General features: G+C 41.9%; 1 protein-coding gene across 1 annotated transcript in view; it reads right to left on the reverse strand.

The window, feature by feature from the left end:
• Positions 1–26,630, reverse strand: part of PARD3B (par-3 family cell polarity regulator beta) — a 1,801,259-nt gene that overhangs the window by 1,704,710 nt on the left and 69,919 nt on the right. The window contains 1 exon segment of the mRNA XM_040441847.1: positions 8,344–8,445. Coding sequence (XP_040297781.1) covers positions 8,344–8,445 — 102 coding nt within the window.

Raw genomic sequence — 26,630 nt, forward strand, 5'->3', positions numbered from 1 at the left:
GCAGCTCATGCATTAATGTATTACACTACAAATCCAAACACAAGTTCGTTAATGATCATGGCGCACACCATGAACCCGGGTTCAGATTCTTAATGTAATACATGTATGCATGCGCCACTACTTACAGTACACTACTGAAGTCTCACGTTTAGTGATCAACAAAAGCTATAAAAAATTCAGTTCAGCTGTTTTGTTGAATTTCACAAAGAAATTCGATTTGTGACGAATCGCATTTCTTTGTATGTAGCGGGCGCAATAACAGGAAATGGCGACTGCGCTGCCCCCCCATCATTGAAACCCTTAAATGGCATATTCATCACTGATAGCGGCATCTGATGCTACAATTGTGGGCTTTCAGGGGTTAATCCGGTAAAATATATATATATATATATATATATATATATATATATATATATATATATATACACACACACACACATATACACACACACACACACACACCTTATCCATTTGCTCGCAGAGAGGCCGGTGTGGCTATCTTGATGGAAGACACCACGCAAAATCTTGCATGGTGATGTGATGACGTCATCATGCTGGCCGGGCATGGTGACATTATCACTAATGACGGCACCACGCCCAGCCAGTGCACTGGTGTTGTGACATCACACGTCACCAAGCGCGAGATTTCACACGGCATCTTGAATCAAGATAGCTGCAAAGGCCTCTTTGCGAGCAAATGGATAAGGCAACTAAATTTTGGGTGTTTTTTTAGCTGCCATTTTGGGAAAAATAGATTAGATACCACGAAGAGTGAGGAAATTCAGCTTTGCAGCGAAATTAATTTTTCCTGAAATTCGGATCAGGGTCAGTTCGTTTGGCTTTGATTCGCTCGACACTACTCATATTAACCGCCGCCATATTGAAAGCGCCTCATTGGAGGCCATACATGTTAAACCATGTAAAGAACTAGGGATCGGGATTAATGCGAGTTATGTAGATCAGGCATGCTCAACCTGCGGCCCTCCAGCTGTTGCAAAACTACAACTCCCATCATTCCCAGACAACCTACAGGTATCAGCCTACAGAAGGGCATGGTGGGAGTTGTAGTTTTACAACAGCTGTAGGGCCGCAGGTTGAGCATCCTTGATGTAGATGAACGAACCGGGTTCATCAAAGCAGGGAGAAGCGGGTTTGCTCATCACTAATCCGCACTATACAATATTTATTTTATGCGTTTTTTTTGGAACAGACTTTCGGTTTATGCTAATAACCCTATTGAAATCTATGGGGAAAACCACTATTTATAAGGTGCGGAATTACACAAACAATTGACATGCTACAGATTTTTTTAAAATCTGCACAGCAGATTAATTTCAGAACCTCAGAAAAAAGCAAAATATACCTGAGATTTGTCAAAATTCATATACTTTGCTGGTTCTGTATTACGCAACGGTTTTATCCCACAAAATCCGTGCTGAAAAACCACACGTAATCTTCACCCATAGACAGCAGAGAATATGAACCAGTTCTTAAAAATGAAACCTCCATTATATTATTCCATAAGAACAGGGGAAATAAGAATGTTTCCTAAATTTGCCTCTCCAGCTCTGTCACACATAGGTTGTGTTGGCGATAATATTAGGAGACCCAAGACTATCCTACGCCTCTGGGACCACTGTGCAGCCATTAAGCCTTCCAGTAAGATGTGTGAGGAGACTGCTATCTACAGTATGCTTCATTGTACTCCAATCTCTACACAGTCAACTCGTCTCCTGCACAGTGGACGTGAGCTATTAAAATGCTACAGCCAACCGCTTGGCAAATTTGCTATATATTTTGTACATCTTGCCACATTTCAAAAGAGGCAAGAAAAGGGCGGAGCTTAGAGAAAGCGGCGTGGCAGCTGTGACCCCCGGATTAGCTATAATTTATGCCAGAAACTGCAGTAAATTATAGTTCCAATCTATACTAGCGCCAATCTACCAAAGAATAGAATTTCTAATAAGCCTTCTTTCACACTAGCGTTTTTGCTGGATCCGGCAGGGTCAAGCAAAATCGCTTCCGTTACTGATAATACAACCATCTGCATCTGTTATAAACAGATCTGGTTGTATTATCTTTAACATAGCCAAAACGGATCAGTTTTGAACTCCATTGAAAGTCAATGGAGGACGGATACGTTTTCTATTGTGGCAGAGAAAACGGATCTGTCCCCATTGACTTGCATTGCGTTTTTCCCAGGATGGAAAGCAAAATACAACATGTTGCGGTTTGCTCTCCGATCTTGGAACGCAACAAAACGGAACGGAATGCATTTTGAAGCATTTAGTTCTGTTCAGTTTTGTCCCCATTGACAATGAATGGAAACAAAACTGAAGCGTTTTTTTTCCTGGTATTGAGACCCTAAAACGGAATTCAATACCGGAAAACTTAAAACTTTAACACTAGTGTGAAAGTACCCTTAGTCGTATTCAAAAGGTAATTAGTGAGGTATAAATAATACTCACTCTTTTGAAGCTTTGATTGTATTTTTCAGTCCATTTATGTTTCATTTCATAACCATGTTGCAACAATGTAGTTTCGCTATACTTGTTTTCCTTTGTTTCACGTGCATTCACCTCCTGCATTTCCATATATCGTTATAATATTAGATTTATTTTTGTGATATTGTCACCTTTTATGTACATTAGATGTACAGAGTTTGTACACTAATATTCCCCAACATGAAGGACTCCAATGAGTCAGGGAGATATTGATGCAGGATGTCAGTCTGAACAACTGCATGATCACCTTCCTGATGACATTATTGGAGCTCGTTCTTACAAAAAATTATTTTAGATTTAATGAAGATCACTACTTGCAGCTGCGGGGGACTTCAATGGGGTCCTTCGCTGCGCCAAGTTTTGCAAATATTTTCATGGCGGCATTTGAGAACGAGCACATTTTCAATAATGGAAAATTAGAAGCATCATCCACACGGCTACACTAATCACCTAATACTATACGGTTCCTAGATGTAGAGATTAAGAAAGGAGACAATGGGAGATTTAATACTACACTATATACCAAGCCAACTGATCAAAATAATATATTGCTATATTCCAGCTATCACGCCCCACACGTATTCAAAAATATACCAAAAGGTCAATTTATAAGAGCAAAACGCATCACTAAAAAAGGACCATGAGTATGACCGGCATCAAAAATTTGTCGATTGTGGTTACACAGGGAGATTGATTAAAAACATTAGTAGTAAAGTAGAGAGAATTTCACGTGAAGATCTATTAGTCAGAAAAGAAAAAAAGGCCAAGGATAATCGCTGCATGTATATAGGGACTTATGATAGACACGCAACTCTCATAAAAAATGCTATAAATAAATATTGGGGATTATTAAAACATGATATAAAATATGGCAATCGATTTAAAAAAAGAGCTATATCGGAGAGGTAGAACTGTAGGAAATACACTTATCAGAGGCGACATCAAAACAAAAAAGAAAAACAAACAGACTTTTTAAGCTGCAAGGAAAGAAGGAACTTTGCCATGTTTATCCTGTACTAACTGCAACTCCATTTTAACCCTTTCACGCCAATCGAAACCCTTTAAGGTGAAAATGAGCCCAGTCCTTTAGGGGTTAAAGGCACGGAGGTATTTTTTTAATTTTTTGGGGGGGAAAAGGTGGGCGATTTTGCAATTATTTTTATTTTTTAAATCTTTTTAACACTTTTTTTTATAGTTCCCATAGGGACCTAGATTGCTATTATCATAGACTACTTTCCTACGGAGCCCTATTTTACAGGCATTCATAGACAGGTGCTGCTGCATACACACTTCGCCTCTTCCGACTGCCACACGGGGGAGTCGGAGCACAACAGTGCGCTCAAATGCCGTGGTCAGGATTGACCATGGCATCTGAGGGGTTAAATGTTTCTCGATCGGCGCAGGCGTTCTGAGTGAAGGACAAGCGCTTGCCAGCTCCTTGCTCAGTGCGCCTGCGCAGATTACGTCACACTACACCCGGAAGAGAAGACTGCCGGCATCAGCGATAATCGGCAGTCTTCTCTCCCGGGTGTAGTGTGACGTAATCCCAGCAGGCGCACTGAGAAAGGAGCTGGCAAGCGCGCGTCCTTCACTCAGTACACGTGCGCCGATCAAGGAATGTTACGGCGCAGGCGCGGGAATTCAGCAGCAGATGGGGCCAGCGGGAGGAGGAGAGCGCTCGCTGGCCCTGTCTATCAAGAGGAGATGGGGTGTGTCTAGAAGCGGCAGATGCGGCGGCTACCAGCAAGTACACGCCCAACTTGCTGGTAGTGAATACATTTGCATATTATAAAAGTATGGCAAAGGTAGGACATGTATGATTGCACTCAGCTGACATTAGCAAATAGCTAATGTCGGCTAATGAAAATTGCACAATGGGGGGTGACAGAAGCCCTTTAATCCTAACTTCTACAAACCTATGAATACAGAATCAACCTAATCAAACTAATATGAAAAGTTGTTATTCTACTTGCATATTATAAGTTATACCAGCAAGAATTAGTCTTTATGTAGCAACTATGATTTAAATCAAGCCTTACTGACTAGTGATTTAAATCAGTTTGATTTAAATCAAATCCACCCTGTAACAAAGTTTGTAAAATCAGTTTTAAATACCTTGAGGGGTGTAGTTTCCTAGATGGAGTCACTTTTTTGGAGTTTCTACTCTAGGGGTACATATCAGGGTGGCTTCAATTTGGACATGGTCTCAAAAAAACAGTCCAGCAAAATCTGCCTTCCAAAAACCATATGGCGTTCCCTTCCTTCTGTGCCCTGCCGTTTGGCCATACAGCAGTTTACGACCACATATGGGGTGTTTCTACAAACTACAGAATCGGGGAAATAAATATTGAGTTTTGTTTGGCGGTTAACCCTTGCTTTGTTACTGGAAAAATGGATAAAAATAGAAAATTAGCAAAAAAAATAAAATAGCTGTTTTGGGACTGTTTTTATTTTTTGTTATTTACATCGTTCATCTGACAGGTTAGATTGTGTGCTATTTCTATAGAGCAAGTTGTTACGGACGTGACAATACCAAATATGACTACTTTTTCGAGGGTTTTGTTTCAGTTTTATATAATAAAGCATTTTTGAAAAAAAATATTTTTTTGTGTCTCTACATTCTGAAAGCCATATTTATTTTTATTTTTTTGGGCGACTGTCTTATGTAGGGGCTAATTTTTGCGGGATGAGACGTCGGTTTGATTGGCACATATGACATTTTGGTTGCTTGCTATTACACTTTTTGTGATGTAAGGTGACAAAAATGGCTTTTGACACCGTATTTATATTATTATTTTTTGCTGTGTTCAACTGAGGCGTTAGGTCATGTGTTATTTTTACAGAGCAGGTTTTTACGGACGCAACAATACCTAATATCTATACTTTTTTTTTATTTATTTAAGTTTTTCACAATAACAGCATTTTAGAAAAAAATAAATAAATCATGTTTTAGTGTCTCCACAGTCTGAGAGCAATATTTTTTTTACTTTTTGGGCGATTGTCTCATGTAGGGGCTCATTTTTTGCAGGATGAGGTGACGATTTAATTGGTACCATTTTGGCGTACATACGACTTTTTTGATCACTTATTACCTTTTTTGGGAAGTAAGGTGGGCAAAATTTCAATTTCATCATAGTTTTTATTTTATTTTTTATATGGCGTTCACCGTGAGGGGAAAGTAACATGACTGTTTTATAGATCAGGTAATTACGGACGCGGTGGTATCAATTTTGCATTTTATTTTTTTAATCAGTGATAAATGTATTTTTTTTTTTTTTTTACTTTTTTTTGGCCCACTTGGTTCTTGAAGATGTATAATACAATACAGTACACTATATAGTGTACTGTACTGTACTGTATTTTCACTTTACACTTAGTCTGATCAGACTTCTGCCTTTAGCAGAAGTCTGATCAGACTTAGCCTTACCATGGCAAGCCGAAAGCCTGTGAAGGTGTCCGATTGCCATGGTAACCATCACCCGCTGCCACAACAGAGCAGCGGGTGATGGGGGGGAGGGAAGGGGGCCCCCTCCCTCTGTGATCCCGTTAAGAATCGGAAGCTGAAACGGCATAGCAGCCTCCGATGGGAGAGGGAGGGAGCTCCCTCCCTGTTAACCCCTTCCATACATCGGTCCCTACATGTACGACAAAAAATTTCTACATGTACAACAAAAAAATTTTCTACATGTACGACAAAAAATTTTGTTTATGGCTTTCGATATCCATGTAGTTTATGGTACATCGGACAGACAAAGAGAAATAAAAGGTATGATTAAACAAACATAAATCTAATATTAGATGATATATGGAAACACAGGAGGTGAATGCAGGTGAAACAAAGGAAAAAAAGTATAGCGAAACTACATTGTTGCAACACTGTTATGAAATGAAACATAAATGGCTAGTGCTGGATTGCATTAATGAACTACTCTGGCAGAAAAAAAAACTGAGATTGCTACAATATGAGACTAGTGGATAATGAAAATGGAGACAATGAAATGAAATCTGCAACTTTAAGGTATTTCTATGATCAGGATCTCAGTGGTTTTAAATGCAACAAATATTTTATGTACGTCTGTGAAAACTGAAGCCATCAATGACTATATGTAATTGTGAAATGATGATGATGGAAAGAGATTGTATGTAAAGCGCATGGATAAAACCCACAAGCACGCATGATTAAGGGGGCGTGACCCCCCGAAACATTGCGCAGCATGGGGTAGCAATCAGTTCAGCGCTCTCAGGATTACTATGCATTATAGCGATTTATTTATATGAAAAATAAAAGGACTGAAAAATAAAATCAAAGTTTCAAAAGAGTGAGTATTATTTATACCTCACTAATTACCTTTTGAATACGACTAATAGGACTGAGTGGATTATGTGGATATAATTGTGGAGCCTGAGTGAGGTTCTGAATCAGGTTGTGGTATACTACAGGTGGAGCATAGATCATATTTCTATCTCACGTCCATACAAACAAAGGAAACCAGGCATATGTCATGGATTTAACAAACAGAGGGTCAGACATAGGAGATAAATCTGTCACAGGGGTCCGGTAGCAGTAAGAAATACATACAGTTTAGTATGGTTTACTTGATAGCTTTACCTATAGTCTCTGTGTAAATAAATCAGTCGGTAGAAAAGATAAATGCAATATTGATCATGCTGTTATATGATACATATGGCAAACAGTTCCAGAAAATAAAAAAAATCTATAAAAGAGCAGTTAATCTGAATAATATCCGCAAGTAAATTTTATTAACTTATTTGTGTTGATCCTGACTTCGTAGCGCTACAGAAACCTTAAAAGGGGTTGTGTCACTTCAGCAAATGGCACTTATCATGTAGAGGAGGGTAATACAAGGCACTTACTAATGTATTGTTATTATCCATATTGCCTCCTTTGCTGGCTGGATTCATATTTCCATCACATTATACACGGCTTGTTTCCATGGTTACAGCCACGGCTGCAGGGCAGATACGAGGTGGCCGGGATGGAAGCTGCGCATGAATGCCTGTAAGCACTGCCAGGGTCCTGGTCACTAGAGAGGCTAGCGCTTGTTCCGATAGTGTGCAGGCGCAGCCGCCGCTGCTGATTTACAGGGTGATCGTAACCCCTGGAAACGAGTATAAATGGGATGGAAAAATGAATCAAGCAAGCAAAGGAGGCAATATGGATAATAACTGTACATTAGTAGGGGCATTGTGTTAACTTTCTCTACATGATAAACGCCATTTGCTGAAGTGAGACAATCCTTTCAAGGGCTGAGTTTTTAATGCCATGTAATGTGCCTTTGTATTATGGCAACCACTATAAGTGTGTGACATTGAAAGGAGATTTCGGCAGAGATTCTGGTGACAAGGTAGCCCCTTTAGAACACAATGGTTGTTAGAAGTAAAAAGAAAAAAGTAAAGTTTGTCCTGATTAGCACTGACAACTTCCCGGGACATTTTTTGTGCATAAACGGCATGAATCAGTTGTTCACATTAGCATTATTTTTTATCAGCTGCCCAGTTTGGCACCCAGTGAAATGAAAGAAAAAGAAAGTGATAAAATATCAACTAATGTCAATCAAGGCCATCTGCAGTACGACAGAGCCAGAGTCTTGCCACAATGTTGGCACATGGATTCAGACAAAAATAAAATGATAGAGTGTCACAGAAGAGCCAATAGAAGTCTATGGGCACAGCATCATGGCTCCGTATAGCTCGGAGGCTGGACCGAGCTGTCAGACGCAGAAATGCAAAATGCTGAAAAGTGGAAGCGTTAGACAAGTGCGTTTGCTTCAGCGGCCGGTAACAAAACGTTGTTACTTTTACTGTTACTTTCTCTTACCTTGTCTTTGTCTTCAACAACATCTGCAACAACATCATCAGGGTCTAATATGCCTCCATCTTTGTATTCTAAGTGATGAATCTTCACCCAGTATCCTGGTACCTGAAAAAACACAAATACAAAAGTTTTCATTAAAGGAGTTAACTCCTAATGTAAAAATAGAAAATCAGACATTGTGCAGTACAGGACAAACTCCTAACAAATCTAGAAACTGCCCTGTACCTAGCATGGATCCAGAGCTTTCACATTCATTGCCCTAACTGTTCGGCTAGATTTATTTCAAGATGATCGCTCAAGGGGGCATGTCCTTTCTGCTGTACCTCGGAAGAGGGGAGGGTCCTTTATGCTGCGGTTCTCTCACTATCACACCTCAAGAGGCAGAAGGATGGAACTGAGCATGAGCATCCACCTCAGCAAGGTGGACAGAAAACTAGGAAAAAGTACAACCAGCAGGAGGCACTATACAGTTATTGAAAAGCTCAGTGGTTATGCTAAATGTTTAGTTACATGCAATTCAGATCCAGGTGCTGGTTTAAAAAATCTGCAGAACCCCTTTAAGCTTTAGGATCAAACATAAAAATCGTTGTCTTCAACTTTTATGCATGACTTCACAAGAAAAACATTGTTCAGTTGTAAATGGCCATTACACCCGTGACTGACAGCTATCTATGTAGATACTAGTGGCGGATTTACACCACTCACTAGTCAGGCAGATTACTACAAATCTGCCCTTGTAAACGTGCTGCTGATTACCCGAAGAACAAGCAAACGACCGTTCATCAGGTGAAATGATCTTTCATGCAGCACATTGTGAGCAGAAAAATGAATCTGTATGAGGACGAGAGATGGCAGCAGCCTGTCCCTTCCCGATCCCCGCCTGCTCGCTGGATACGTCTGGCAGAACATGCTATCACCGATAACACCTCCCACGGCATACTATATACCAGTGATGGCGAACCTTTTAAAGGCAGAGTGCCCAAACTGCAACCCAAAACCCACTTATTTATTGCAAAGTGCCAACAAAGCAATTTAACCTGAATACTTCAGTCCAATATAGTATATCCTCTATGTACTTTATCATTTAGCTATAATATCCTGCCTGCATTCAGTGTGCTGCCTGTGCTGTTCATAGTGCGCCCTGTGCTGATGAATGGCAGGAAAAGTCTAAGGCATATTGTACACCATAGACTTTTTCCAGAGTGCGGGTGCCCACAGAGAGGGCTCTGAGTGCCGCCTCTGGCACCCGTGACATAGGTTCGCCATCACTGCTATATACTAACCTGCTCAGCTACTCCTGCTCTATATCCTGCTGCAGATTGCACCGCATTTCATGGCGACAGGTCCTCTTTAAGGACTACCAAATCAGTATATTAGAAAAATGTATTCCTTTTCAATGTACATTGAATAAACTTGGTTTACAAAGAATCTGAAACTCCTTTTAATAAATTATATAGAAGTAATAGTAAAAAGCAACAAGTAACCTTTAATACTAGATATATTTCATGTCATAATGATTTAAAAGTCCTCATTCACAGGCCAGCGCCAAAATACTGCTCTCCGCAGAAGACAGATTGATTAAACATATTGAATTTCTTTTTATCAAATTTAGGTGAGAGGCTGGCCATGTGTAAATGAGAGGTTTCTAGCATGTGCTAAAGCATTATGATGGCAAGAGGGATTGATGAAAAATGTGCGGATCAAAACCCCTAGCTGCACAAAGACAGTTCTATAAATGTGAAGCTGCCTGCTTGCATTCTAACGAAGGACTAATGGAAGGAAGGGAAGGCTGTCGTGGGAATGACTGGTCACTGGTGTAGTTTGGAGACATTTGTTAGTACAAAAACTGCTGAATTCTTACAGAATTATATATCATTTTACTATATGTAGGAGTTGTCTCATCTGGGACTTTGATTGAACATCACTGGGATATGCCATCAAAGTAAGCTAGATGTGTGTCTCAGAGATGAGACCCGCATCTATCTCCAAAACGGGCCCCTGAAAGTGAAGAGCGCCCCATGCTCTTTATTCATTTCTAGGAGAGTACCACAAGTCCAATAGAAATGAATAGAGAGCTCACCACACAAGCGTGGCCACTTCTGTGGGGCTGCTGGAAATAGCTAGGCCAGCGCCTGGATGTTTTCAGAACTTCCATAGAAATGAAGAGGGTAGCTGCTCTACACTCATTTCATGGGTCCCCTTCAGCAGATAGTCCCCAGAGGACCCATATCTCTAGCTGCTGCCTCAGCTCTGCTCAGGCTGAACTGTTAGGTGGTTAAGCAGCTGATAAAAGAAGTATCAATAAAGTAGCATTTTTCTTAGAATTTGGGATTGTATTGTTCCTTTATTACTCCTTTTGGAAATGTATGAATGAAATGACAACTGGGCATTAACATCCACCTTTGTAAAATAGGAGTGCGCTGCCTGACCAGGGAAAGATCATTTTGAAAAAGGGAAATAGTAACATCCCGTTGCCAATGTATTCATATACTTCCTAAAAGAATAACCGAGGGACAGAACAAATTTCTAATAAAGTTGCTTCAGAACCGAGTTGTTATCCATGGAAAATAGAAATCGAGAGATGACCGGCCTCCATAATCATAGCTAGCCCAATGGTGGGAGTAGTTTCCAGGGACACTATGCTCCAAACCTAGACAATATCTACAGATCAAACACTATTCTCCATTATGAAACCCCCACAAATGTCAATGCCTACCTAACCCTGCACAAAACATTCCACTTGAAGTTGGGGAATACACTATCTTCTTATAGAGAGCATCTTAAAGGGGTTGTCCAGGCTTTTACTATTGATGACCTATCTCTTCCTGAGCAGCGCTGCTGTCTATAGCAAAGACCATTGACAGCAGCAGTGTACAGGAAGAGAAAAGGGAGACGGCACATGCGCACGCCGTCTCCTCATACAGCTGATCGGTGGGGGTCTGACACATGGCATCTTATATTGATGACCTATCCTGAAGATAGGTCATCAATAGTAAAAGCCCAGGCAACCCCTTTAAACACAGTGTGGAGTCTTATAGGCCAGGCACCGCTCCTCTGGAATTCTGGGAAAATGGTATGCACATGAGCTCTTAACAAGCTCTGCTCTGGAAGCATTAGAGGAAGAGCTCACTTGAAGTTGGGGAGCAGGGCAAAAGAAGTTTGTCCTTTAACAATTGTGCTCTTGGAACTACCTCGGAGCCTGTACAGTGGATTACATTCACCTATATACTGTAGAAACACAGAGAAAACCAAAAGCTTAATTCTAGCCAGGGAGGTTCTCCAGAAAAAAACATCTTAAGTGCTTAGTGTGCTGCTGCCAAGAGTGAAACGTCTGTGTGGGCCACAGGAATGCAGCACACACTGCCAAGGTAAAATGGTTGAGGTGGGTCCAAGAAAACTTTTCTGTTTAATAAAAGACATTGCTCATGTATGTAACCAACACACAACAAACAGCTTGGCTTTGGTGACACTGATTTTTCTCTAATGTACTTGGTTAAAGTATGTAATCACAAGCAATCTAAAGGCCCCCTTACATGGGCTGATCATCTTTAACCAATGATTGTACTGCATGGGGACGAACAATCGTTATTACGATCATTCTTCCCATACAGTTTCTGAACATAACCTTGAAAACAAAGACGAGCAGGTGGTTCAGGTATCACAGCAGCCAGTCCTGAGATCTTTATCAGCTTAGAAACAGAACCTAAAGCCTGGATTACGCCTGATGATTTTTCGGCAGATGATCGCTAACGAGTGCTCGTAATCTGGCAGTCTAATAATGCCGCCAACTGGCTGATGAACGAGCAAACGCTCATTCATCAGGCAATCCAAATCTTTTGACAGGTTAAAAAAATCATTGTTTGCAGGTGCAGATCATGGTGTCTTATCATGATCTGCCGCTGGCAAACAGTGGTTCAGTGTAGGGAAGAGCAATACTGAGGAGACCGCTGCATGTAATATTAGCAGTCTCCTCCACCAGCGAGCAGATGAGCAAAGCTTCCCTCCCGACAATTGCCTGTTAAATCAGGATAACACAGCCTTTATCAAGAATTAAGGCGTTTTCTACCATATACCTTTTGCCATCCACAGGATATGCCATAAAGTCTGACAACCACTATGACCGCCATCTATTTGAAGAGCAGGAGACTGTAGACCCCATTTCTACCAGGTAAGGTGGCTTCCACCTCTAGGCACTGAATAAAATCGTGGGGCAAACATTTTCAAACTTATACAGGCTTGAACAAAGATAAGAAAAACATGGGTTAGGCTACTTTCACACTTGCGGCAGGACGGATCCGACAGGCTGTTCACCCTGTCGGATCCATCCTTCCACTATTTCGCCGTGCGGCCGGACCGCCGCTCGGTCCCCATTGATTATAATGAAGACGGGGGCAGAGCTCATTCATTGCTCAGATCTGTCTTCAGACGGGCTGCCTGCACCCTTAATAATAATAACTAATAATAATAGATCATTTATGGGTGGTAATATTAATATAGCGCCAACATATTACGCGTGCTTTAACCCCTTCCTGACCAGCATCGTAATAGTACGGCCTACACCCTACAGGTGTTTTGTCTTACACATTTGTTAGTAGGTCATTATATGCCATTTTTCAAAACTATAAAAATAGACTAAATGTTGCCGTCGACAGCTGATGACTTTAAAATACATTTTTTGTCTTAAAGATTACTTTCTCTATCCAAAGTCCTGCAGCACATACTTAACATACTGTTTGCAATGTTTGTATTAAGCCAAGAGTATTAAAGCTGAATCTTCTTGCAAAAGCAATATGGGAATGATTATCTGCTTAAAGCTCCCCCCATTCATATTGTTATTTTTTCATACACAAAAATGCAGAAAGAAAACTGATGAATTTATCGACTTTTACTGTGTGCATGAACTGGGAGTGTTCTGTAATGAGCCTGTAACCTCTTAGTCAACCTCAAAAGTTCTGACATGTATTACATCGCATACAGCTTTCATCATTTACCTTATCGTGATATGAAACTAGAGAAGTTTCACGCTCCAGTACAATGCATCCCTCAGGGATACAATAAACAAGGAGGGGGACGGGTACGCTTATCTTTCTAGCAAGAAATTACAATTTAGAGTAGAGAATGTCAAGAGTCCTCTAAACTTCTGAAATTATCTTAAATTATATTCTGTTATAACAATAATAATAAAAATATATAAATCGTAGGAAGGCGCAAGGGTCCGTCATTGACAGAAGTTATGTGTCACAGAGATTCCTGGCCTCGGTGAGGTAAGAGCCGGTAATTTCATGTGTCAGCGGCAGCTAGTGCTGGCTGATATGGTTTTGCTATTTAGTAAGGCTGTAAAGCCGAACCGGGCCGGCTCTTACGGGGAGCAGCCAAAGTGCAGGGTGGGTGGCTTCTCCCCACATTCCAGGCCGGGTCTTGGTTTGGGCTATAAAACACAGGCAGCACTGTCAGGTGGTAGGAATTTACTACTCTCTGACAGTGAAGCTCTGTCAGTCTCTGTGTTTGAGTTTGGGCCTGGGTAAAGGCCTGCTACCTTGTTGGCGTGAGAGCAGGTGCTATGTCCAAGGACTTCTGCATTGCTGCATGGTGTGAACAAACACCAGACTCAAGGTGACTGTTTTAGTTGAAACTGACTTTTTGTTTTGCTTATCCTTATGTGTGAATAAACACCAAACTGTTTACATTAAAGCAGTTGTCGTTGCCTCTATACTGCGTCCACAAGCCTGTCTACCAGAGCAAATCCCCACAAAATATATAAACAATCAAGAGTGTATGACTTGTTATAGTAGAACATTGTTTTGTTTATCACTTAACTAGGGCCCATTTTCATGGGCTAATACTTGGTGCAATGACTGGGGCCACTGCCAGCTTGTTAAAGCTGCATTTACATGCAGCAGTCATCTCCACTGCATGATTGTTCATCCCCATACAGATTTATTGTTTGTCGGCAACACATCTGTTTACTCAAGGTGATGAGCTGCCGATAGATAATGATATTAAAGGGGTTGTCTTACCTCAGACATTGGGGGCATATGTCTAATAGGTGCGGGTTCCAACCTTTGGAACCTGCACCTGTCTTTTGAACAGAGCCCACAAAGTGAAGAAGGGTGCACCATGCGCACCGCGTATGTGTGGCTGCCCTCCATTCATTCCTATAGGAGCTCCGATAATAGCTGAGCACTGGATCGGCCATTTTTGTCAGCCCCATAAAAGTGAATGGAGTGGTAGCTCATGCTTGCAAGGTGCGCTTCCCATTAATTTCAAATGCTCTGCTAGGCCAATTTTGGTGCTCCCACAGGAATGAATGGAGGGCATCCGCACATGCTCAGCCCGATTCATCAACACTTGTGCGCTGCAATGTGTCACTAGCCTTATCCTCACCCCAGACTCCACTGATTCTCACTTTCAGGAGGCTGCAGTGCTGCTTTAATGCTATGGCTCCTTCAACGTTTCTGCCGGCACAATGTTGTTCCCAACCACCGCCTGCTCAAGGAACTACAACAATTTACAAATCTCTGTAAAAAATGTGCTGTTGGTCTGTTCTACAATGTTTACATCTAAATACGCTGAAAAACAGGATTTAAAATGGTTCAATAATAGAAATCTCAATACTTTTTTCATTAAACCTTCCAGACAAATGTGGAGAGGAGATAAATAGGTGCAGAGAACAATACATTAGTGGAATAATGCCTCCTCTTCCTAGAGTTTCCACCTTATCTGTGCGGGCTGCTAACATTCACACCCCCACACTAGGGAAGGACATCTGAAATAAATCTTTATTACAAATCTTTACTTAACATTAGCTTTCTGATGCTCGTTTGTGATGAATCGACCTACATTACAAATACTTCTTTTCAGATAAAATGAATACATTTGGGAATGAGCAGCATGATTTATTTAATGTGGAAACCAAAGCTAATTCTCATCTACTATGAATAGTACAGATAAATTAGTGCTAGGCACTGACAAGATGAATACCTTATGCACAGCAAAAAAAATAACAATTTTTATATATATATATATATATATATATATATATATATATATATATATATATATATATATACACACACACACACACACACACAACAAAGAAAGTACTCCTTAAAGTAAAAAATGTGCTGTTTATTCACACATTTCAGAAAATTGACAACGTTTCGGGTCTCTCACAGAACCTTTCTCAAGTCAGACTTGAGAAAGTCAAGTCCTGACTTGAGAAAGGTTTTGTGAGAGAACCAAAACGTTGTCAATTTTCTGAAATGTGTGAATAAACTGCACATTTTTTACTTTAAGGAGTGCTGCGGACTTTCTTTGTTGTTTATCCGTCCTGTATCGAGGGACCACCGCGGGCCCCGCATAACTGTGAAGGAGTGCTGCCTGACCTTTTCTATGGATTATATATATATATATATATATATATATATATATATATATATATATATAGTGCACAATGCCTCATCTTAAAGGGGTTATCCCATCTTAGACAATGGGGGCATATCGCTAGGATATGCCCCCATTGTCTGATAGGTGCGGGTCCCACCTCTGGGACCCGCACCTACAAGGAGAACGGAACCGGGGAGAGTTGTGGCTGGAGGACCCCGGGTATCCTGGGATCCGTCCACCACCAGGCGCAGTGAATGGGAGCACACCGCACATGCGCGGCCACCGCTCTCATTCATTTCTATGGGGCCGACGGAAATAGCCGAGCCAGCGCTCAGCTATTTTCGGCGGCTCCATAGAAATGAATGGAGGGCAGCTGCGCATACGCAGTGCTCCCTCCTCAACTTTCTCCGCTCCGTTCTCCTTGTAGGTGCGGGTCCCAGAGGCGGGACCCACACCTATCAGACAATGGGGGAATATCCTAGCGATATGCCCCCATTGTCTAAGATGGGATAACCCCTTTAACGTGAAGTTCCACCAACAAGTGAGGGCACAGCACTTGGCTGTTTCCGTCAGTGCACAACTGGCACTGCACATGCTTGACTATTGCTCTATTTACTCTACTTGCTGGCTGGGTGGCCGAGATCCACAGGGGCCCCATTCTAGCAATGCGTGCAGGTCCCCAACGAATATAACATTTATACTCGATCCAGTGGATAGATGATCAATGGTTTTGACTGGAAAACCTCTAACGTTATTATGTAGCTGGGGTTTAGGATCCTAAATAGGGATGAGCGAACTTCTGTTTTCAAGTTCAGTGTACAAGTTTCAGGTTATCTAAGAACATAAGTTATGGTCCGTGGTAGCGGAATCCATAACGGAATTCTTAGATAACCCGAACCTTGTACACTGAACTTAAAAATAGAAGTTCTCTCATCACAATTTAGGATCGTAAACCCCAGCTACATAATAACGTTAGAGGTTTTCCAATTCGCTCAACACTAATCCTAATCCCATATCAAACCCTTCTGCCTTTGTACATATCAGGTGTACGTAGAGTGAAGAGAGGTGCACCACTGGAGATGAGTTCCAGACTCCTATCGGGGTAAGTTACAGTACTTCTTTATTTACTATACTTTTCCAAGAAAAGATGGGTTTGTTCTGGGACCCAAACCTAAGCTGCATAAGAGCATGCAGGATGTTTGATGGCAACAAACAGGGTGACAAGTTCCCTTTAAGTGCCATACCTCCTTCACTGATTTTCCTTGCAAAAAGATCCTCCTGCCATCCACTACGGCACTACCACAAAACCCAACTTAAAAAGGGCTCTCTGGTTTAGAAATTGAATTTTTGTTATGAGAACACATGAAAAAATGTTGGTCCTAATGAGTCTGAGTATAGTCATTTATTTCTATCTAATAAAAGTAAGGCTATGATTAACATAGTAAGCAGTACTACAGTCTGTCTCTTCATGAATAAGCCTCCAATCATCTGTGGATGACTTCCTCATCAGCAGCCAACAGTTTCCCAACCATGAGAAGTCAACAATACAGTACCTGGAAGCAGAAAAGCCAGTTTACACTCACGCCTAACAAGAAAAGCACTGTTAAGGGCGGAACAGGGACCGATGCTTTTCAAACAAAACTTTTTCTAAAGTATTTAGATAACGTCATTAACCTATAAAGGCCGCTTTCACACGAGAGATATGGATTGTGTCAGGATCTGTTCAGGAAAAAACTGATGGTTTTGGACAAAAGTTGAATTAGTTTGGATTCAGTGTGTGCATTTTTTCTGCCTGAAATCCAGATTCGATGCGTTTTTCATACTCGTGAAACCATCAGTGAAAAACGCATTGTATCCCGATGCCTTCTGTTTTTCCCACAAGCCCCATTCACTTATTTGTAGCCAGAGCTGTGTGAAAAATGCACAATATAGAACACGCTGTGAGTTTTCCTGAACGCAGAAATCATACATGAAAAACCACACTCATGTACACAGATCATTGAAGTGAATGGGTGAGGGTTCAGACCGGATGCTGTGTGTTCACTACACGCATCACATCAGGACGGTCGCTTGTGTGAAAGAGGCCTAAAGACGACCTGTCATCACCCTCTTTTAGTAACTAGGTGCATTCTCCATGTAATAGTTCCTTAGTGGAATTCAATCCACAGTTAGGCTACATTCACACCACCGTAGTGTTTTGCGGCCCGCAAATTGCCGATCCACAAAACACGGATACCGCCCTGTGTGCATTCCGCAATTTGAGGGCCGCACATGGCCGCCACTATGATAGAAAATGCCTATTCTTGTCTGCTCTCTTATTTGCTGGGCCGCAGAATTGAACTACAGACAGCACGATTGTGGCCCCGTCGAAGTGAATGTGGCTCAGATGTGGACCAAAAAAAGAACGGTTGTGTGCATGAGGTCTTATTGTGAGCCAAAACCAGGTGCAAGTCAAAAACACAGAACAGGAACAGATCTTTCCATTATAACTTATCTCTGTGTAGGCTTCAGTATGGCTTTTGGCTCATAATTACTGATGGAAATAACTGACCAAATAACTTAAGTGTGAACTCAGCCTTACCTCTCCCTTCAACAATCTTGCTACATATTTTTCTCTTTGAAAAATCCTTTGAATTCATCCAGCTTACAGAAGGATCAGGTTACACGTGGGGTGAGTGAGCAGGAACGCATAGACAAAGAGACTGCTGCTTCTTAATAAAATGTTTTTTATCTCGGCCCAAGTGTGTTATTTACAACCATACAGGTCAGTACTTCTCTGTAATGTCCTCTAGCCACTTCTGAGTAAGAGAACGTTGGCAGGCAGATTGTCCTCTACATTTTGTGTGCACTGATCGGCAGCTAGACTTCACCCACCAGATCTAGGAGAACTGCAAATTAGACAGTCAGCATGCACAGGGGAAAACTGCTAAAAATGAATGTACAGATGAATGTAATATTATGGCCAGAAATAGTGTTATTCCTCATGTACAAACACTGTACTACTGATTAATGCAAAGTTTGTTGAAAGCGTAGGTTTCGTTTCTCCCACAAGAAATTATGTATGCAAAAAATGAATGTCATGAAGTTCCAATTAATTTTATTGCAAAATGTCTTTTTACTGTACTGCACAACATGCTATTCTACACAGTAAAAGAAAAATTCTGAGTTTTACCTGTCCAGTTTACTGTAAGAAAGAGGCCATTCTTTTTGCAAAGGTGGCCCATAGAAACCTACTGGTATGTTACAGTGAAGAAGCTGGACATAAACAAAACATATACCTAAACTGACTCTATCCTGACCGTCGGTGTCCTGGACTGTCTTGAGCCTCATGAGCTGCGATTTTGGCCTCATGCACATGACTGTATTTTGCATCCATGTCTGATCTGATCTGCATTTTTTGCACATAGACCCATTGATTTCCATTGGTCCACAGAAAAAACAAAGCACATGGATGTCATCCGTGTGTTGTCCGCATTCGTGTCTGTTCCACAGATTATAGAATATTTCCTATTCTTCTCCATATAGCAGGTAAGAATAGCCCTTTCTGCTAATGGGAGTGAGAAAAAAAATGCGGATTACACAAGGAAGGTGTCAGTATTTTGCGGATCTGTGATTTGCGAACCGCAATACAGACATGGTCATGTGCACGAGGCCTTACTCACACAAGAATCCCAGCTTAGGAAACTAAAGTGCTATGCAAGCTTGTGGGAGTCATGAAACTGGTATGAAAATGTTTTAAGGTGCTAGGCCAGGGATCAGCAACGTCCGACACGCCAGCTGTTCTTAAACTACAACTGCCTGAATCCTCCTTTCATTTCTATGGGAGTTAGAAGAAGAGACGAGTAACAGTGCATGTTGGGAGTTGTAGGTTCACAACAGCTGGAGAGATGAAGGTTGCTAATCTCTGTGCTGGCAGTAGGTGCTAGGCTGCTTTTCAGCCAAAACTCAGGAGAGGACATAAAAAGAGAGAAGTATCTGCTTTTCTTTTTTCTTCTTTTTGGATCAACTTTGGCTTAAAAAAAATTAATAAAAAATGAACACCCATCCAGCTGATTTTCTCCTGACTCCAGCATAAACATGCACACCAGGGTGTTTATTTCAGTGGGGAGAAGGAAATCACTGACAAAGAATAGTGGCATGTTAACATCAAACATGCCTGATCCTGATGTACTATACCCCGACATCTGCTACTGGGGCTATATATATATATAAGCAAAAAAGGGCAGCACTCCAGAAAGTAAAAAGTGAAAAAATACTTTATTTACCCATATGGGACATGCGACGTTTCGGCTCTATGCAGGAGCCTTTCTCAAGGCTTGAGAAAAGCTCCTGCATAGAGCCGAAACGTCGCATGTCCCATATGGGTAAATAAAGTATTTTTTTCACTTTTTACTTTCTGGAGTGCTGCCCTTTTTTTGCATTTTTATCTATTTGGATTGGCTTATATCCACATTGGGCCAGCTGCACCCACCTCTACACCAGTGACGGTGCTGCCACTGAACTTTTTGTATATATATATATATATATATAAACAGTACAGACCAAAAGTTTGGACACACCTTCTCATTCAAAGAGTTTTCTTTATGAAAATTGTAGATTCACACTGAAGGCATCAAAACTATGAATTAACACATGTGAAATTATATACATAACAAACAAGTGTGAAACAACTGAAAATATGTCATATTCTAGGTTCTTCAAAGTAGCCACCTTTTGCTTTGATTACTGCTTTGCACACTCTTGGCATTCTCTTAATGAGCTTCATGAGGTAGTCCCCTGAAATGGTTTTCACTTCACAGGTGTGCCCTGTCAGGTTTAATAAGTGAGATTTCTTGCCTTATAAATGGGGTTGGGACCATCAGTTGCGTTGAGGAGAAGTCAGGTGGATACACAGCTGATAGTCCTACTGAATAGACTGTTAGAATTTGTATTATGGCAAGAAAAAAGCAGCTAAGTAAAGAAAAACGAGTGGCCCTCATTACTTTAAGAAATGAAGGTCAGTCAGTCAGCCGAAAAATTGGGAAAACTTTGAAAGTAAGGGCTATTTGACCATGAAGGAGAGTGATGGGGTGCTGCGCCAGATGACCTGGCCTCCACAGTCACTGGACTTGAACCCAATCCCAATCGAGATGGTTCGGGGTGAGCTGGACCACAGAGTGAAGGCAAAAGGGCCAACAAGTGCTAAGCATCTCTGGGAACTCCTTCAAGACTGTTGGAAGACCATTTCAGCGGACTACCTCTTGAAGCTCATCAAGAGAATGCCAAGAGTGTGCAAAGCAGTAATCGAAGCAAAAGGTGGCTACTTTGAAGAACCTAGAATATGACATATTTTCAGTTGTTTCACACTTGTTTGTTATGTATATAATTCCACATGAGTTAATTCTTAGTTTTGATGCCTTCATAGTCATGAAAATAAAGAAAACTCTTTGAATGAGAAAGTGTGTCCAAACTTTTGGTCTGTACTGTATATATATATCACAATAGCAGTCCCCGCAGACCAGTGCCAGGCAGTGGACCATCTGCTACTGGTCCACGGGGAGCAACGGAGTTGAGTGTCGGGAAACTTGTTTTCTATGCCCCACAGTTCAGGCTTAAAGGCTAAGAGCCTTCAGCCTATAAGGCAGTGCTAAGGTGCAGGATCGTTATGATGACATCATCGTGACCTCCTGAGTCGGGTCACAAACGTCATCGTGCCACCACAGACTCGGCACAGGAGGTCGCCATGACATTCGCAACCGCCCGTACCATAACCACATGCAGTTGGGACAGCAAGCTGGAAGAGACCTGCATCGCAGACAGCTGGAGGGAGGGGAGTATTTTGTCTTATTATTTTTTTTGGTTTGTGAGCACTACGGGGAAGGGGTTAGTGCAATATATACTGGGGAGGAGGCACTATATGTAAAAAAGCACTACGGAAAGGGGGGGCTATATTTAAGGGGACCACTACTTAGGAGGGGCACTATTTTTAAAGAAGCCACTACTGGGGGGCACTAGGTTTAAAGAGGCCACTACTTTTGGGGCATGATATTTAAAGAGATCACAACTGAAGGGCACTTTTATATAAAGAGGGCACTGCTTGGGGCATTATATGTGAAGAGGCCACAACTGGGGGGATTTATATGTGAAGAGTGCACTACTGGGGCATAAAAGGAGGCAATAATACAAAAAAATGTGTGTTCAATTATGCAGAAAGAAGTTGTGGACGGCAGACATCATCTGTGCAGGACTGAGAAAAAAAGCCAGAGGATTATTAATTACTGTGTTTTGTTATGTGTGTGATTAACCCCCCCCCCCCCCCCCCCCATAACACCCCACATTAACCCCCTCTCCCACCTCGAAAATTTCCTGCATCAAAAAAAGGTTGGGGACCACTGCATTAGAATGTTAACCAATCCTGCTGGAAATGATGACTTTGGACAACTTCTTTTAATTTGTATGGCCAGAATTAGTGTTCCCGCCATCATTCTCACTTGTGTGGTAAAATGTACATTGTTCCAAAATTTTTACTTGTTTTCATGAAAAAAATAAAATAAAATAAAGCACTGTTTCTAACATATACTTAAATTGTTTTGATGGACATTTATGACTAGACTACAAAACGGTCACAGACCTAGGTTAGATGCTCACTCATATGAAGAAAGTGATGTACTTTGCCATTTAAAACTGCATATGTGTAAATGATCATACAGCTCCTGTACAGCGCACTGAACACTATTCTAATGACCAGAAATGTCACATGAACTGCTGCAGCATTATTATAACGGTGATCTGGCAAGTAAATTAGAGTCTCGTCTTCCTTTGTAACCATTTTAATGCAAAATGTGTGAATTATTCTTGTTCATTTTTAGAACAATGTCCCAAAGGGTATTTATGCCATAATACACTGGATATAGAAATTCGGAAAACATCCCTGTCGGGTGTCAGCGGCACACAAAAGCACATTAAGTAGGTAGTCACTAGGAAACCAGAAGACTATTGTGTAGTGTTATCTATTCTGAAACTTTTGTGAAGAGAGGTTAAAGGCGAACTTAAGGCATCATTCTGCTAAATAGCTCATTTGAAACAAAAAGCCATAATTAATCATATTATTTAAGCCTGAAATGCAGCAAGAACGCCATCACCTTTCCCTCCTGCTCTTTGCAGAAAAAAAGTATTGTCTGCATTTCATGTAAAAGCCACAATCACCAGGGGAAAGTGTGTGAATTTTAAGGAAGAATTTTGGAGCAGGTTGATGGCTGAAACATACAGTTTTTTTTTTTTTTTCCAATAAACATTTGCAGAAAATAAAAAGTGTCCATGGTTTACCAATAACACGAATGGCGCCTCCACCTATAGCGTAAGAATAATATAACCAAGTACTGTCACTTATTCCACCGCAATCCTCTACTTCACGCATACTGTAGAGGTTACATTGCAGCTGTTGGATGCAATCAGATTTTCTTTGCCGTTTTCTAACAAAGCAGTTCAGGACTATCAGAGACCCCAGGGAAAGGACAGAAAGGATTTCACGACTGTCCTCTCTGTTCTGACAAATAGCACTAAAATGTGCAGGTCAGTGCTACTGCTTTTACTGGTTCCAGAAGTCACATGACTGATCATTTTCTCCATCATGTGACAAACTAGTCACATGACTGACTAGAATTTGTATAGCCTTAGCAGTGGTAACAATAACTATAACAAGGCTATTTCCGCTTTAACCCCTTAAGGACTCAGCCCTATTTCACCTTAAAGGGATTCTGTCACCTCTCATAACACAAATTCGGATTTTAAACCAGTCATGCTCCACAGCTTACCTTGAATCGGCTGTGCTGTTCTATATTGTAATCCGTCCAGTAGTTTTGCAGAAAAAAGACTTTTATAATTAACCCTGAAGGTGCCCAGAGGGGCATTATGTTCCCCTTTGTGTGCCCAGTAACGCCCCTCTTACAGTGCCCAAAACCCCTTCCTCCAGAATCCCTAACCGCCCTCAGCGTCTCATCCCTCTCCTCCCCCTCCCTGACGGCCGAGCGAAGTCTCGCGCAGACGCAGTACCCACTGAGGGCTGCGCCAGTGCGATTTGCTGGAGACTGAGGGCAGGAGCTTCATCGTCGTCACTGGGCATGCGCCGAGCCCAGTGACGTCCGATGCTCGCTCTTCCCTCAGTCTCCAGCAAATCGCACTGGCGCAGCCCTCAGTGGGTACTGCGTCTGCGCGAGACTTCGCTCGGCCGTCAGGGAGGGGGAGGAGAGGGATGAGACGCTGTGGGCAGTTAGGGTTAATTTGCATAATTATAAAAGTCGTTTTTCTGCAAAACTACTGGACGGATTACAATATAGAACAGCACAGCCGATTCAAGGTAAGCTGTGGAGCATGACTGGTTTAAAATCTGAATTTGTGTTATGAGAGGTGACAGAATCCCTTTAAGGAATTGGCCATTTTTTCAAATCTGACCAGTGTCACTATAAGTGCTGATAACTTTAAAATGCTTTTACTTACCCAGGCCGTTCTGAGATTGTTTTTTCTTCTCTACTTCTGTAATACATAGTAAGGCCTCTTTCACACTTGCGTTGTCCGGATCCGGCGTGTACTCCACTTGCCGGAATTACACGCCTGATCCGGAAAAACGCAAGTGTACTGAAAGCATTTGAAGACGGAGCCGTCTTCAAAATGCTTTCAGTGTTACTATGGCAGCCAGGACGCTATTAAAGTCCTGGCTGCCATAGTAGGAGCAGGGAGCGGGGGAGCAGTATACTTACAGTCCGTGCGGCTCCCGGGGCGCTCCAGAATGACGTCAGAGCGCCCCATGCGCATGGATGACGTGTCCATGCGATCACGTGATCCATGCGCTTGGGGCGCCCTGACGTCACTCTGGAGCGCCCCGGGAGCCGCACGGACGGTAAGTATGCTGCTCCCCCGCTCCCCGCTACACTTTACCATAGCTGCCAGGACTTCAGCGTCCTGGCAGCCATGGTAACCATTCAGAAAAAGCTAAACGTCGGGTCCGGCAATGCGCCGAAACAACGTTTAGCTTAAGGCCGCATCCGGATCAATGCCTTTCAATGGGCATTAATTCCAGATCCGGCCTTGCGGCAAGTCTTCAGGATTTTTGGCCGGAGCAAAAAGCGCAGCATGCTGCGGTATTTTCTCCGGCCAAAAAACGTTCCGTTCCGGAACTGAAGACATCCTGATGCATCCTGAACGGATTTCACGCCATTCAGAATGCATTAGGATAATCCTGATCAGGATTCTTCCGGCATAGAGCCCCGACGACGAAACTCTATGCCGGAAGAAAAGAACGCAGGTGTGAAAGAGCCCTAATACCCCCAAAAATTGTGATGACTTTACATTTCCCATATGTCTACTTCATGTTTGTATCATTTTGGGAATGATATTACATTTTTTGGGGATGTTACATAGCTTAGAAGTTTAGAAGCAAATTTAGAAATTTTTCTGAAATTTTCCAAATCCCACTTTTTATGGACCAGTTCAGGTCTGAAGTCACTTTGTGAGGCTTACGTCATAGAAACCACCCATAAATGACCCCATTTTAGAAACTACACCCCTCAAGGTACTCAAAACAGGTTTTACAAACTTTGCTAACCCTTTAGGTCTTCCACAAGACTTCATGGCAAATGGACATAAAATGTAAGAATTTTGATTTTTTGGAAAATTTTCCAATATAATCAATTTTTTCCAGGAACAAAGCAAGGGTTAACTGCAAAACAAAACTCAATATGGGTTGCCCTGATTCTGTAGTTTGCAGAAACACCATATATGTGGTCGCAAACTACTGTTTGGCCAAACGAGAGGACATAGAAGGAGGGGAACGCCATATGGTTTTTGGAAGGCAGATTTTGCAGGACTGGTTTTGTTTATACCATGTCCCATTTCAAGCCCCCCGTTGCACCCCTAGAATAGAAATTCCAAAAAAGTGACTACATCTAAGAAAGTACACCCCTCAAGGTATTCAAAACTGGGTTTACAAACTTTGTTAACCCTTTAGGTGTTCCACAAGAGTGAATGGCAGATGGAGAAACAATTTTGGAATTTCTATTTTTTGGAAAATTTTCCATTTTAACCCTTACTTTATTACTGGAAAAAATGGGTTAACAGCCAAACAAAACTCAATATGGGTTGCCCTGATTCTGCAGTTTGCAGAAACACCCCATATGTGGTCGTAAACTACTATTTGGCTAAACGGCAGGACATAGAAGAAGGGGAACGCCATATGGTTTTTGGAAGGCAGATTTTGCTGGACTGGTTTATTTACACCATGTACCCTTTCAAGCCCCCTGATGCACCACTAGAGTAGAAACTCCATAAAAGTGACACAAACACAGAAATATAGTGGCAATTCTGGGGGAGCTGCTCAACCCCTAACACTGTAGCGTGTTTTTCATTGGGGGAGCAGCCCCACCGCATGTGGACCGCAGCAAACGACTATCCCCAGCAAAAAATGCATACAATGGAGGATGTCGGCGCGGTCCACATGCACCAAAAAGACATCCTACACCCTTTAGTGTGGGGGACCACACATGGAAAATGTTGGCCAGGGGCGATCCGGGTGCCTCGAATTCCCGAGGCCTGCTCTTTCCCGGTCCGAAAAGATCAGGTCCTTGAGGACTGCCTCATAGAATTGGAGGACTGTCCCTGTGCTGCCAGCGCTTCGGGATAGTACAAAAGAGTTGTACATGGCAACCTGCACCAAGTACACCACAACTTTTTTGTACCATGCCCGGGTTTTGCGCATGGCATTATATGGCTTGAGGACTTGATCAGAGAGATCAACTCCTCCCATATACCGATTGTAGTCGACGATACAATCGGGCTTGAGGACCGTTGCACAGAGACGGGGGTGGTGCTGTTACCGTGGACAGTATAAGGACATCCCTCTTGTCCTTATACCTGACCAGCAAAAGGTTTCC

The sequence above is a fragment of the Bufo bufo genome, chromosome 7 (assembly GCF_905171765.1).
Source record: "Bufo bufo chromosome 7, aBufBuf1.1, whole genome shotgun sequence".
In the NCBI taxonomy this organism is placed as follows: domain Eukaryota; kingdom Metazoa; phylum Chordata; class Amphibia; order Anura; family Bufonidae; genus Bufo; species Bufo bufo.